Below are 15,611 nucleotides of genomic sequence, written 5' to 3' on the forward strand. Positions count from 1 at the left end.
CTCTCTTATATAATTTATGTGAAGAGGATGAGCTCWTCACGTCATTTGTAGTGGTATGGCATGCATTCTCTACATGGTTTGCTTTATATCAGTGATATCAGTGGAAAAGCTCAGTGTTCTCAAATTTTGATTCTGTAATTTATGGGAAACATTTGGAACTCTGGGAAAAATGAACCACGGTGAACGCTGCTTTCACAAAATGATGTTACTTGTGTGTCTTTAATTCCATGTATATGATGCATCTCTAAGTAGGTGCATTATAAGCTCTGAAGCAGAAGTTTTAAGTATCTGCTCTGTGTAAACAGAGTGACTTTCCCCAAACCCTGAGAGGAACAGCTCAAGGAAGAACCCAGTGGCAGTTGAGCATTGCAAGTTTTGGATGTGGTTATCTYRTGTTTCCTTGGGACGCTGGTGCTCYRAAGGGATGCCCCCTGAGGGAGTGAATATGTGATGTACAACARAGCATGACCTTCTGTGGAGGCAGAGTATTAACACTTCCATTGAATAATTTCCCCTCAAGATGGGTGAAATGTAATCCTTTCTACAGAAGCAGCTGAGCGTTGCAAAAGTGTATTTGTCCATAGGAGTAGAATAATTCCAGAATTTCATCTGCAACAAATTTCAGTCATTAGGCAGAGACTTAATTGCACTTGGTCATGACAGGTGATGGGAATGCTCAGAGATGGGAAAAGAGATTGCTGCAGCACTGGAGGTCCTGTGGATTCTTCTGGCACAAGTCTATAATCCTGTTACCACTCTGTTTCCCAGCCTTCCTTGAAAGCATCACCCAAGTCCTGAACACTGCAGTATCCTTAGGGAAAAAAAATAAAATTGTCCTTTCTGAAAGAAAAGTTCTCAGGTTCATTGTGCCCCACACCACTGAGCCCTACATTTCTYCCTTCTAGACCTGCCTGCTGCATTGTACAAGAACTTTTTCCATGTTATGCAATCAAAGGAAGCTATAAAGGAAGAGAGAAAACTTTCTTGTTCACAGACCTTTAAAAGTAGGSACATTTCATGACTTGCTTTTGGGCAGCATCGTTCATTATGTACAACCAGTAATATCTGTGCAAAGATTAAATTCTATTCAAGTCTGTGATCTCTGCTTATGAGAAACGTCCATAATTAGCATGCTGAGTTCTGGAATATCCTGCTTTGGCAGTGGAGGTAATTCCCGTTTTTTGAATGAGCTCAACTCACAAAATGTGTCTTCTGTGAAGCTGAATTTCACTTTTAATTAGTGGTCTTGAAATGGGGCTAGGTAGCATGTTCATGGACTACAAACTGTGATTGTCAACTATAATAGCTTATTTTCATTAGTATGTACAGCCCACAAGCCTGTAGACATGGCAGAAAGTTAATTAAACCTSTTTACTCTGTGCAGGCAATTGAAAAATGTTTATTAATTTTATCCTGGAGTTCAGCTTGTTTAATAAAAAAAGGCATGATATTTTACACGACTAAAGAAAAACTGATTTAAATTTCTTTTGTTTTGTGATGGAAGAAAAAGCTAGTGTAAGTTGTTTTTGATCTGATTTTCTGCATAAATTGCAGAATATGTTTGCAATATTTGTGTAAAGTATACTATAAATAAGGAGTGAAAATACAGTTTGTAAACAGTTATCATCATTCCAGAAGATGGAGGTCCATAATAAGAACAGTTAGAGGACAGACAGGAACAAAAGATAATGTGTTTAAAGCAGAGATAAATTTYAGAGGTCTTCAGAAAAGATGCAGCATGACAAGAGGACACTGCTAAATAAGGAAACTAACAAAGAAATGGGGTAAAAATATAAAGGTCCTCCTGTAATGCTGAAACTAAGGAAATGGATGCTAAATGTTCTTGGACAGGCTTAATTAATTTTTATAATCAAAGAGCAGTTAGGGAATAGGCTGCTTATTAGTTTAAGCWGTGGACTGGGACTCAGGAAAACACGAGTGTTGCTCCATTTCTGCCAATAATCTTCTGGGACACTTCGGGCAAGCTGCTTCACCTATGRGTTTCTTGATTTCCTGGTCTGTAACATGGAACTGAGGATAGAATCATTTAGGTTGCAAAWGATCATTGGATCCAGCTGTTAACCCAGCACTGCCYAATCCACCACTGAACCAYGTCCTCAGATGCAACATCTTGACACCTTYTAAATATCTCCAGGGATGGTKGCTCAAAATCTTTCYTGGACACCCTGTTCCAAAGCCTAGTGGAGAGGTTTCTCCTAATATCTGATTTAAATCTCCCATRCACATGAGATTCAAGGCACACGAGGATGCAGAGGCTCAGTATGGACAGAGCTCTGGKCTTCCAGTAAGAGATGCATGTTTCTAAGTGTTTAATGCATTCCAGGTCTCAATGAACTTCCTAGTATTAACACAGGATAAAAATGGTTTGGGATGTGTTGGTTATATGGTGCAACCCTTTTATCCCCCACATCAGGATTTGCTCTAAGTCCATGTTTAGCTCTTCTCTCTCCAATGTTTTCTTTGCTTGGTGTTTCTAGCTCGCTGAACCCCAGTGATTTGAAGAAAGATTCCTCTGTTCTCCACATTACTAAATCTCAAGGAAGATATGGGTCAACAGCATCACCTCAGCCAAAACTCCCCTCCCAGCTCTCACTACAGAAACAGGGAAACAGTACCACTGACAAAACTCAGGTTGCACAGCTGCACACGGCCAACGGAGTGGTAGCCCAGGACCAGCCAGAGGATGAGGACCCCAGGTTGCCAGACCGTGGCTCCAACGTGTCCACCCCAGTCCCAGATGATGCCATGGACAGCARTTTGATAAATGGGGAAGGAGAAAGCTCTTGCAGGGAGAGCCTGCAAAGTGTGAGTGCCTGTGAGGAGCAGATACCCAACAGCTGCCACAGGACTCCGAGCGGCGAAACGCTGCTCCCATCCCAAAATGAAACTCTAGAAATTCATGCTGACGTGAAGGARGAGCCAGCTGAGGAGATCACTAAACAAGATCAACCCATAGAAACAAAGGTAAAATGAAAAATTGTTTCATTCCTGGTATGTTACAATATTCTCTATTTCCTCTAGGCTTTTATTTACACAAATAGGCTTCCAGGAGCAGGTCAGAAAGTTGAAAATGTTTTTGGTTATTTTTCCTCYGAAAAAAAGATGAGGAAAAAGTTTTGCTTGCCTCTTCCCACACTCTCCTCCTTTGCTCTTCCCCTTATCCCCTTGGCTCTTTCCTCACTAGTTATCTGAGATTTAAAAAACTCTAAATATGCATATCTGTTTAGCACCATGCCTCAGCCGTGCCAGACTACAAGGGACACATGTCAGTGGTGTGCATGAAATAAAATGCCACGTGTAGTAAACTGCAATGACTGAGCTTCAGGCAGAGCTGTTGTGTGAATCTCTGACTTGGATGTAGTTCTCAAGTCACAGCTGGAAAGGCAGTGCCAGTGTGCTAGTGATCAGATAGATGCAATGTTCAGAGTATGCTAAGTATGTGCCTTTTTAGCAAGGAGAACTTATACCAGGATGAATTTGAGCTCCCTTGTAAGGAAGGTTTTAAATACTTAAGCGAAATAAGCAGGTGGAAGARAATCTGCCTTGGGAAATTAATTGCCGAAAAACGGTGCATTTTTTTCACTTGTTAAAGTTCACTTCTGCAGTTTGCCTTCTTGTACCAAAGCATAAACATGATTAACAGTTCTGGTCCAGCAGTCCCTGTGAGCTTGGCAGATCCTCCCAGTCTTCCCCTTCAGCACAGAGCCAAAGAAGAATGCTGATAAAGGAGAGCACCTGCCCCAGCTGACTGCAGAGCTTGAGCTTGGTTARATGGGGGTCACCTACATGTAAGGTCAATTCTGTGAGTGGGAAGGGTGGATCTCAAATTCTTATGTATTATAGGATGAAATATCCTAGGCAATGATAAGAAAGTGATGGGTTGTGTGGGTTTTCTTTGTTTTAGGGGTTGTTGGGTTTTTTTTTTTCCCAGTAACAAATGAATGTTATGAWCCCCACCTAAACATGAAGGGTACTGTCCAAGGCACTTTTGGCCTGCCACACCTGTCATTATGTTCCTGTCTCCTGTTGGGCAATGCCTGTTTCCCTTCTCTGTTCCTATAAAATGCTGAATTCTCAGTGGGCAGCAATGTTGAGCTTGAATCCAAGTCATGCAGCAAGGTGCTGGCAGCATTTTCAGGAAAAAKCTGCAAAGGGAAGCAGTTCTGTTTTAAAGCTCAGGAAGGAACTGGGCAAATGCTAATGGCAGCAATCTCATTAAAATCTGTCTTTGAGCTGCTGGAACCAGCGCGTGTGATGTGTCTTATATGGACAGTGGGTCAGCTTGTGAGGTGTAATGTGCCTGTAACTGGGTGTGCATTGTTCACTGGTGCTTGAAGGGTAAAAAACCATRCCAAGCCCATGCAGGATGACTTTGAAACCTGCATTGGTGCAGAACTGACTCTTTAAAACTGAGCTCGGTGGCAGCAGCCCTTCCTGAGATACCTTGTGCAACAAGGACTTCCCCTTCTGTCTGGTGAGGTTAAGAAGTGTGTCTGCACCCTTTACAGAGTCCAACACCTATTTAGTTTGGGTTAATGCAGCCTGTAGATGGAAATCAGCCCTGTGGTGGTCTAAGTAGCTGCTGCCATGTCTGGATTTGGGGAAAGATGATGAGCAGCAGGAGAGTTCTGGTGGAGCCACTGGTAAGAACTAAGAGCATTAGGCAACCTGATTCTGCTACATGCTTACTTAGTCATTGTAGAATATTAAAACTTGGATGCAGTCCAGTAGAAGTTGCACTGTACAGGATAACTGCACTCTCTTGCCCTTTTGATTTTTTTTGATTAACATTTTTTTGATTAAAAATGTAGGTACAATTGAATAAAAACAAAAGAAGCAGATGCATGTGAGTCACAGTTAAACTTTATGTTATGCCACTGATATATATGTATTTTCATACTGATGCAAAGTGTCTCATCTCTTGCATGCCATGTTTCTTAGTTCAGGAAAGAGAAGGAAGAGGTGCTCTCTCTCTCTTGTAAATGTGTATGTGTAGAGTAAAAGTAATCCTAAATTCACTGCTGGAAAGGGTGAATGAAACTGGGGACTGATGCAAAACCGGTGCGGAAATTACTTTTTGGACTTGGAAAAGTAGGCTTGTTTTGAAATAGTGTTTCTCTTAAAATTCTTTCCCCCCTTATCACTGTAGATCTAAAGACAGATAATTGCAGATTCTGGAAAAAGTTGAGCAAAACTTATTAAATTTGGCAGTGATCCAAAAGAATTTCCCCAAAGAACCAGAGCAGAGCACACTTTATTTCTCTTATTTACTGAATTAATTTGAAAGTAATGAAACACAAGTATAACAAGCTAAAAGACAAAAGTGAAAAGTTCCCTGCCTTGCAGCAGAAGCACCTCCTGTCACAAAATTTGGTTTGTCTAAACTGCGGAGGCTGAACAGCACAAGAACATCTCAATCAATTAACTTCCTGAATAACATCTTGTGAGGAATCTGSTGCTAGAGCTGACTGGAGACAAGAGGACAAATGTGTCAGTGTTTGTTGTGAGACTGGTAGGACACAGGGATATAGACTGCCTGCATGCCACAGATGGAGGAAAATTCATGGAAAATCCTTTCATGGTGTCTTCTTTTCATAATGATTCTGAGGGCTCTGATGTTTCAGATGTAAAACCTGGTTGAGATGCTTGATTTCTAAATATAGGATGATTCAAGTTAAACAAGGTAAATTTTTTGTTGCAAAGTTAATTTTCTGCCTAGAAATGTTTTACCCTTGAAACACTGAAGAGGTTCTGCTAACTTCCTGATTCTACTTTTTTTTTGGTCTTTAGGAACAGTAACAYGAACAAAGCTGTGTATCTTGTGCAACCAATATAAATGCATAAATTTTCTTGTGAATAATCTTTCTGCAGGGATACCAGGATCTTTACTGCTTTCTTGGTTGCTGTGCCAGAAACAAGCACAGTGCAATTTAAATTTTATTTGCTCACACTCTACTTCTCTCACCCTGTYTGTGCTGTTTAATAGATTCCTTCAAAGCCCTTGGGGCAAGGGGCTATGCCTGAGTAAGAGTGAATCATATCCAGCATCACTGTCATGTTGGCAGGTGTAGGTTTCCTGACAGGAGGTGGCTCCTGTTTGGTCAGGATAATAAGACAGTTTGTACTTTCACCAGCATTTTTCATCCCTCTTCTTAATTTCAGAGTTCAAAATTGCTTATTTTAATTTATTAATCGTCATAGTAATTTAATGATTTTAAGGATTAACAGCTCTGTGCTAAAGAACTAGATTGAGCTGAAACATGTACTGTAAGCACTGGAATAGAGATTCAGGTTTGCAGTCYCTCCTGGTGCTACTCTTGCTCTCAYTCCTGATATTTTGGTCAGCAGATTAAATCAYGTCTGTGTGGTGTAAATTTTCTCTACGCAGCCCGCTAGCCATTTCTGTTTGGTTTTACACATTGAGTTTCCATGTGTTACGGAWTTTCACAGAAGTTTGAAATGTTCCCTGAGATAATTATTCCCTGAAGTTACCCTTAACAACACCCCCTGCTCCCTGCTGAGGACGTGCAAAAAGAAAAGCAGCAGCAGAGTTTTGTGTCATTTTTGCACTGATCTAACCCTGAAAGGTGGGTGTTCTTATGCTGGAATAGGAACACGCCACAGTGATTAAAAGATAACTCATCCATGGTGTGCATTTTTCCCCCACRTAGAAGATCCCTCTTGTCAGGTCGTGCTATTGATGTAGAAAGGAGATGCAGGTTCAAGAATTAAGAAGATGTGGAAGGTTGATACTGAGAGGATTGGAAAGCTGGGCTCAGCTTGTTTCATGTGATGTTTTTGTGTTTGTTGTTTATGATTTTCCCTCTCTTAATTAGCTGAAGTAATCTAAAATCTATGGATTGTTTCCATAGCAGTGCTTCCAAGGGAAAATGGGGTTCTGGGGTGAGGAAAAAAAATTTAAATTGCTGAGGAACCAGCAACCTCCGTGGTTTTGTGCCTCAAGTCCCCATGTGAGMTCCTCTGTAAATGGCTGCACTGAACAGCAAGCTGCAGCTGTAATAGCTAATCCTGCAGCTCCCTGCAATGTCTCTTGACAGCACTTAAAGCACAGTTCTGCAGGTTACTGTGGTTGCTATGCTGATTTAAACAGATTTAATGAACTGCTTTGAAGTCACTATTGAAAGCCTGTTTTCAGGGAGGAGGGTTTGCCAYGTAGCAGTGTGACTGTGAACACTGCAATAGAATAGAATAGAATTGAAATATGCTGGAATTTGGAATACTTATTGAAAACCAAAAATGGGAAAAAACCCCACTGAAGTCGCTTAAATATAGGACTGTTCTTTAATATTCATAATTGRCAATTTTTGTAAAGGTACTGCAAATGTTTATCATACCTTGTGGAAAGCAGTGCGCAGTTTGAAATCAGAAACCGCTCTCTCAGGCTCTTCTCTTTATTTTTTTTAACAAAGACTTTTTATGGTTTGTCTAGCAATTACCACTCTCCCAGAAGCACTGTGATAATGCTGCCATTTATTTAGGGAAGGCTCTGATGTCGCTAGATRTGAACAGACTATCACTAGATCTGGAGAAGGAGTCTTGTAGTGGAAGTGTCAGTTTGTTGAACCTGACACTTGCAAGCCTGAGGCATTTCCCCAATGTTTTGATATTGTAGAAGGCTGTTTTGGAGTAATTTTTCATTATTTGTTTTGGAGTAATTTTTGCCCAGCAACTTATTTAATTATATATTCCAACATAATTAGTTTAATATTGAAAATTGAGTGAATGTTTTAAGCTTCTGTTCAGCAGAAGAATCAGAAATACATTTTACAGAATAAAAGACTTGAAAATGAAAACTTCCCTTTAAAATGCAAAAATCACTTCCAAAAAGACTCAACCCTCTAATCGCAGTCAGCAATTATTCAGCAATGAGTGAACATAAAACATATTGTAGCACATTTTCCAATAATTTTGTTGTGCAAGGAACATGCAGTTCAAACAACTTCTGAAATGGGGCGGGGGCGAACGCTGACTGCTCCCATCTGTTCCCTCTTACTCTGCAAATCCGTTCCTCCAGCTCTGAAAGGTCAGTGGTACTCCCATCACCAGGATGTGAGCTGATCTGTGAAGGAGGGAGTTGGTGCTTTGGCAAAGATCCCTGGAGAAACTGGAAAACACTAAATCTTTTAGGCATTGAGTTTTGCTCTGAAATTTGACTGGTTTTCAACATTCTCTGACTCGTGTATATGTTGATTAAACTGTGGGAGATTATGTATATTTTTCAAAGTTGGTGTTCATTGCTAAATGTGAAACTTGTATTTTAGTTGTTTCATGGACTGTAGAGCAGTCATAAATATTTCCAGGTTTTTTAAAAAATATTAAATTATGTTTTCTTCAGTATCCTAAGAGCTGCTCTTATTTTCCTCCAGGAGACAGATGAGCAAAAACGTCACAAAATCGCCAATGAACTTCTGCAAACAGAAAAAGCCTATGTCAGCCGACTTGACCTCCTAGATGGGGTATGTTTTTCTGCAATTTGCTTTTCTTGTGTTGCCTTGAATTCACTCAAAGGGCTGTGCATAATTTTGGGTRCAGATGACATAATATTTTGGTATGTTTTTCACATTTTGCTGATTTTCCAGTCAGTCATTTTCTGTTGCCACATGGCTTTGCCTATGCTCCTATTTTAAGAATGCTACATTTTTAAGAACTATTATAATTTTGTGGCTGTTAATGCAGTATGTTTTTTATGTGTWGATATCACTATAAGCAATAGCATTGCATGCTGGTGGAGAACAAGGAGGATGGATAACCATGTCTTGGCTTCCAATGAATAGGAGAGAATGAAACTGCAATCACCCACTCATTAGCAAATTTCTAAAGCCTTCTAATTTCAACCACCCAATCAGAATTTTTCTTTGGTCATAAAGAACACGGAAATTGCCCATTCCAAAAAGTATATCCTCTATTTTCCAACAKTATATTTAAAAACAGAAATTACTGTCCTTGCAAGGAAAGGGTTGGACTCTTATGCTTTGTGGAGYCTAACTGATATTTCTTAAGCATGAAAGTTTGTACTTCTTGAGTATTTTCCTTGTGAACTCTTTTTTACTTTCCATATAACACATTTACATTTTACCTGGACACCTCTAGCTTTGCAYTACCTTTCTCCATGATATTTTTCTCAGATGTCACTATTTAAATTCCTCAGGTCCAGTGCAGAAGTTTTGCGTGAATAGTTGATAAAAAGTAAAAACTTCTCAGCTGATACAATAATTGTTCAAGCTGCTTGGGGATCTAAGWAACTGTCCTCAGGAAAGTGGATTTACACAGCAGAGCACATTGTGATGGATATATRGTGACTGTTAAAAGCCAAAGTATGGCAAAAAATAAGAAATGATTTAGAGAAGTTTAGAAATAGAAAAATAATTTTACTTCCTTCATAGATTTTTCTGATGGGTAATATACAGTTATTTTCCTTGAAGTCTTCAAGCTATGTCTCTTCTCCAAGTATTAACTGGAGAGAATTCTGAAAAATGAGTTTCAAACACAGCTGTTCAACTGCTGCTAATGAGAGGAAAGCAGAAGACAGGGAAGGGACTGTTGTGTTTCTAAACTTGGTTAAAAAGTTGTGTAATATTTATGGTCTTCAAAGTAACTAACTGTCCTGTTGAMAGGGCAGCAAACTGGGCATGTTTTTAAGTGACAGTATATGGCTTTTTTTCCTTTAAGACACTTCTGCTGTCTCAGCTGGGGTGATCAAAGTTCCTGTCTTCAGACTCTTTTCTTCTTTTGCAAGTCCTTACCCAGACTTCTGAAGCCTTTTCTGAGGAGATGTGACCTGATCAAGCACGGGAGAGGGTGGCAGAGGGTCAATAATTGGTCTCATGATGTGCATATTAACAGATGCACATTGTGTAGCTGCACCTTGTCAGGYAGAGCCCACTGATGGAGAAAGAATATATTTATTTTTAAAAAAAGACTACAGTCCAATCAGAACTGGGCCCCTTCTGTGCTTTAAATGGTATGTGGGGACCACTCTCAGCCTGCCAGCTGCTTTGCTTTCAAAAGGATAAGGAGATGCAGCATTCAAGGCAAGTGGTGGGGCTGATGGTGATCAGACACCATGCTGATTGCAAAGAGCAGAAGAGTGGAAATACGACTGGAARGCTGGGAAAGCTGAGATGATCTCGCTGTTAAAACAGACAGGATGKCTGGAGCTGATCCAAAATGGCACTGCTTCAGTTTGGCTTCCCTTCTGTCAGCTCTGCYTGGATTATGAGAAAAAGAGTGGAGTGTGAGGGGAGGAGAATCTTTTTCCTTCTAGTGAGGGAAAGGTAATGAATGAGTTCATCCTACCCATCTGTATTATTGAAATATTCTCTGCCTCAGCTGCAGCAGGAGGGATGGAGAGGTGGCCTCCYATGGTTACACACAACAGGCTGACAGGTTTGGGGCTCTTTTTCTGTATTTGCAGGTATTCTACTCCAGACTCCTTGAGGAAGCCAACAGAGGTTCRTTTCCACCTGAAGTGATTAATAAAATCTTTTCTAACATTTCGTCAATAAATGCCTTCCACAGTAAATTCTTACTTCCAGAACTTGAAAAAAGAATGCAAGAATGGTAAGAGGCAATTCACTGGTTAATATACTCCTAAAACTGTGCCTGTAGAAAGTCACTTGCAGGGTAGAGGTAGGGAMATTGTCTTTACAATGAAGGTCTCCAGGCCCAGGAACTGCTGTAAGAGAAAATCTGCTCTTCCACTGTTCCTCAGGATCTGATTCAGCACAGGACTTGCATCATTTGCTCAAAATAAAGGACATGGATCTCRCTGAAGCCAGTGGGATTGCTCATGATCAAGTGCTTTGCTAAATTAGGGGTTCASACTCAARTTAAGTGCTRCCTGGTGAATGCATTGTGCAGAATRCAAAGTTGAGGTAAATAACTTTACATGATCTATGCTCATATTGAAGCACAGTGACCCTTGTTGTTACTGATTTCTGTAATAAGGTGGGATACAGCCTTTCTTTTCTATGTTTTYCTTTCTTTTCTGTGTTTTGGGTTTCTGTTTGAAATTAAAATCCATGTCAGGTATGTTTTGGAGCCATTTCCCCCCCAATTTTTCTTGACCTCTGTTTGGAACCAACAGGCAGGATAGCAGAAGTGTAAATACACTCTGTAATGATCATGTACAGATATTGTAGTATCATTATCTTGCCTTGGTGCATGGGATTCTGGTGTATTAAAATATAGCCATGTATTTTTGCTCTCTTTTATGTAAATGGAAGGAAGAGAAAAAGGTCTCAAAACATTGCTGCTTCCCTACTTTCTTTGGGAAAAAGGATAGCCTCATTTAAAAAGAAATTACAGATACAGTTTCATCCAGTTGTTTCACCTCAGCACCCATTTGTCTCCTATATTCCATGTTATCTACAATCTGTTATGAGGAATTCAAAWGTTTGTCCCTGTATAATTTCCAGTTCCGTTTTCATATAATGCCTTTATTATCCTTACTGTCAAAAAGCACACCATAAATGAGGAAAAAATGCTCTTTTTTGGTGACATATATGAAAATCTCAGGCTGTACAGAWATTTCAGACAGCAGCTGTATGTCTTCTGACTCGGTGAGATAATTCCCCTTTACAATGAAGATTCTTTAAAATAGAATYGTTACCATGCACAAAAACACAGTASCGAGAGTACAAGATMGTAAATAAAATGCAAGCACTGTGAAATAGAGGAAAGCTTACACCTYAACTTATACTGCCTGTAAAGTGACTTATGTAAGGTAAACCTACCTGTTTCTTTTAATCAGATGAAAGAAATCTAAAAGGAAATACGAAAGACTGAATTATATGCTCATGAGAAGTGGAATTTAGGTGTTCAAAAAATAGTTTTCACTACATTATGTCAGTGCTGTATAATTCAGAATTAAATTCACATTGTAATCTTCAAATTCTGCTCCAGRCACCTTATGGAGCACAGAAGATGGGTTGTCTTGCCTTCCATATTTGCAAAATGCTAAATTGCTCTCTACTATTGTGTGTGTAATTATATGGCTTCGAAGGTTGAAAAGTGCTTTTACAGATAAGCTTTGACTGTTGGTGCAGAGCTAATAAATTGCATCACAAGGACATCATCTTTTCCACATTGCTTGAAAACAACCTTTGTGCTGTACCTGAGACAGCCTATTTAAAATACCCTTGAAACATTGTTCTTTTGGGAGGAATTAGAAAAAAATGGTGCAGTTGAAGACAGCTCTTTTTGATACTGCTGAAAGAAAAACCTGGGTAATTTTCTCTCCCCATCACCGGTTTCTGAAATTGTCTGGCACAAACAGCTTCTGCCAGATGYAGTCTTTCCTCAGCAGTTCCTCTCATTAGAGACAAGAAATTGAGTATATTCTGTGGGTAGGTTTATGTGCTTCTATTATTCCTTATCTTCCAACAGAAATAGCTGGATAAAAATTTCTAATGCTTTCCTTGAGTTGTGGTTTGGTTTGAAAACTTAGAGTAAAAAGACGTAATTTTCAACTGGGAAAGCAGATCAAAAGCAAATTCTTCTTTTTTGGAAGAAAAAGCAGTGTGAATCTAAGCTTATCAAGTGAAAATGAAATTTGGTAGTTGCATTTTGAATGAGTTGARCAACAGCTGGAGCTGAGTATCTCTGACAACATATGGCTTGAAAACACTGGKRRCAGYAATATATTTGCCATGAAAAYTGTGTAACAGAGCATGACAGGGATCCCATGACGGAATCATAGAATGGCTTGGCTTGGAGCAGACMCTAAAGATCATTTAATTCCAGCTCCTCTTCARTGRGCAGGRATATTTTCCACTTTCACTGGACTATCAATCAAAAYAACTGAATACWATACCTTGAGTCTTCTGCACCCAAGGATGTCCAGTAGCAGAAATTTGGCAAGAATATRAGGAGCCAGGATGATTTCAGAGAGCAGCTTCCCAGCCTGCCTTGTCCTCCAAGAGGCAGTCCCAGCAGCAGCAGCACAGTCCCCTGTGTTACACAGGATCTTCCTGCCCTTGCAGAGGCAGCTGGAGCTGGGCCAGTTTTTGGCAGTCCTGCAATATTCTCTATTCAAATATAACTTCAAATATAACTCTCTACATATCTTTTCTCTTGGAGAAATGGTGCGTTGGAGTGGGCTGGAGAAGGAATTGCACTAATTTCTTCACTTCAGGCTGCTATGACAGCACTGATTTCAGACTTTCCAAAATCCATCCTGAAATACTGAGTTTYTGAGTCTGTCCTTGAAAATGAGACATGAAATGTGCTTTCTGTGGTAGTTCTTGGAGATGCTGCTCCACATCCTTTTTGTGCATTGGGAATGCCATTCTCTCAGCCTTTCCATTGGTTTTTTTACAATTCTCTTTTATTTGAAGATCCAATCAGGATCAGGAATCAGGGGAAAATGTAAATTTCTTACAAAAGACTGGAGTCCAAGGGATGATCTTTCCTTCATATGTTTTCTTAGATAAATAATAACTTTTAAAAATTATAAATACCCGTGTTTATATGATACACAGAGGGGAAGCTTTACAGTATGGTTTAGCCCTCAAACCAAACCACAGATATTTTAAGGGTTAAATTATGATCAGAAGAAGATAATGTAGTTTTAAGGAACTGCAGATAAATTAGGCCATGTTTTGTAAAGAAAATCTTCCAGGTTTTCAATTTCTAGTTTTTCTTATTTTAGTCCTCCACATGATCTGTAGTGTTTGTACATCATCAGAGGGGATACAAACACCCTTTCTCTGTGAATTCAGATTTCATGGTTATGTTGGAATTCCATACGAGGMGCTCCCATACCAAAAAATTCTCTATTAGACCCTTGAAACCTTTTATAACCTTGTGTGACTTTTTTTCTTTCCTGTTTGCTCTGAGATTCCACCCTCTTACTTTGCAGGGCTACCACCCCTAGAATTGGAGATATCCTGCAAAAGTTGGCTCCTTTCCTCAAGATGTACGGAGAGTACGTGAAGAATTTTGATAACGCGATGGAATTGGTGAAAACGTGGACTGAGCGGTCACCTCAATTCAAATTCATTATTCAGGACATTCAGGTAATGGGGAGAATAATGTAGATCCTCAAGAATACAAGAAATATGTAAAAATGCATAGGCTTCTTGATGAAAAAAAGGATTAAAGAGAAGATTTAGTACCAAATGCCTTAGAATTAAGGTTGTTGTTTTTATCCACTTTGCACTGCGTTTTTTCTTTCTCCTCCCTGCACATGTGCACRATCCACCCACAAAAATCCAGATTTTTCTCTTGCAAAATAGATGAGCAAATGACAGGCTGAAAACATCTTTTCAACAGCAAAAAAGGCTGAAACATCTGAGGACTGAAAAAAAAGGACAGCATTTTGCTGTGAATACCGGGAATTAATACCATTTTAGGATGARGTGATAGATCTTTTAGATCCCTGCACTGCATCCCCAAGTCCTGTGTCTGCTCTCAGGAAAGGTTCAGAGCCCAGGGATGTCAGTCCTGCCAAAGGCTCATTTCACACCCTCTGGTGCTCCCTGTGGGTGTCTCTGGGAATTGGCAGCTCTGTGTGTCCTGCTGCAGTCTGAGCACTTAAAAATAGGATGAACTATTTCTACTTATAYTTTATTGCTCAGTGGGGTCTTGTGGTTGTAAGCCAGCCATTGTAAGAAAACAATGCTTGTTTTAATGTATTTTTTTTTCTAATCGAATTGAATCTATGATTATTATAATGCATATTAATCTAAAAATATGAGGGAGGGGAACTGCTGGGAAAGTTGACACTAAACGAAATTCAAAGAAAGCATTCCCTCCTCTGGTAGATAAAATATACCTCTGTAGCCCATTTAAGTGATTTATTCTAGTATGTTGTCATGAACTGTTGTTATTAACTCAGAAGTATTTTTCTTGTCTGTTAYTACAAACCTGATTTAAAATATACTGGACTTTGAGACACTTTTCTTTTTTTGGTAAGACTTATTTGTCTTTGATACTTACAGTCAAATACTTAGAAAAGTTTTTACTTTTTTTWAGGAAGATTTTCTAATTGTTTGGTTTGGTAAAATAATTCTGTATTTTTTCAGGTCAATCACGCATGTTYCAAAATACATTGTTTACGTTTCATCGATCACAGCTTTTCTTTCACAATATCGTAATGACATTTTTGCCTGCTTCATTGAAATGTGTTTGCAATTTTTTTAGAAGGAAAAGGTGTGTGGGAATTTGACATTGCAACATCACATGCTAGAACCAGTCCAACGCATTCCACGCTACGAGATGCTCCTAAAGGACTACCTAAGGAAATTGCCTCAGGATTCTCTAGACTGGAAAGATGCTGAAAGTAAATATCTTCAGGTCTTTAAAAGAGCTCTAATGAAATATTAGTAAGAGGATACTGTAAATTAAAGATATTTTCAGGAAAGATCAAGTGAAGGATTACCCATGAAAGAATGATAGTATTTCTTCAGTGGAATCATAGGATTGTTTGAAAAAAAAACTGTTTTAATTTATGTTAATGAAAAAAACATGAAGCCTTTAGTAATCTCCTGGAGCACACAAGTTATGTTTTAGTTTTGGAATAGTGCACAGGCTTTGATTTGTTTGCTTTGCAGATGATCAGGGCAGAT

The 15,611-nt window shown here is 39.3% G+C and overlaps 1 protein-coding gene across 3 annotated transcripts in view; it reads left to right on the plus strand.

Moving 5' to 3' along the window:
• FGD4 (FYVE, RhoGEF and PH domain containing 4) overlaps positions 1–15,611 on the plus strand; it is a 100,640-nt gene that overhangs the window by 69,777 nt on the left and 15,252 nt on the right. For 2 of the 3 annotated variants that reach the window (XM_057381757.1, XM_057381758.1), the window contains exons 4-8: positions 2,499–2,985; positions 8,409–8,498; positions 10,457–10,602; positions 13,904–14,060; positions 15,187–15,325. In XM_057381757.1, coding sequence (XP_057237740.1) covers positions 2,499–2,985; positions 8,409–8,498; positions 10,457–10,602; positions 13,904–14,060; positions 15,187–15,325 — 1,019 coding nt within the window. Of the gene's footprint in view, positions 1–2,498; positions 2,986–8,408; positions 8,499–10,456; positions 10,603–13,881; positions 14,061–15,186; positions 15,326–15,611 lie in introns of those variants that run through there. The other variant, XM_057381759.1, reaches the window with a different exon arrangement.

Source organism: Malurus melanocephalus, unplaced genomic scaffold, assembly GCF_030028575.1.
Source record: "Malurus melanocephalus ecotype Western Australia unplaced genomic scaffold, MMel_1.1 scaffold_526, whole genome shotgun sequence".
In the NCBI taxonomy this organism is placed as follows: Eukaryota; Metazoa; Chordata; class Aves; order Passeriformes; family Maluridae; genus Malurus; species Malurus melanocephalus.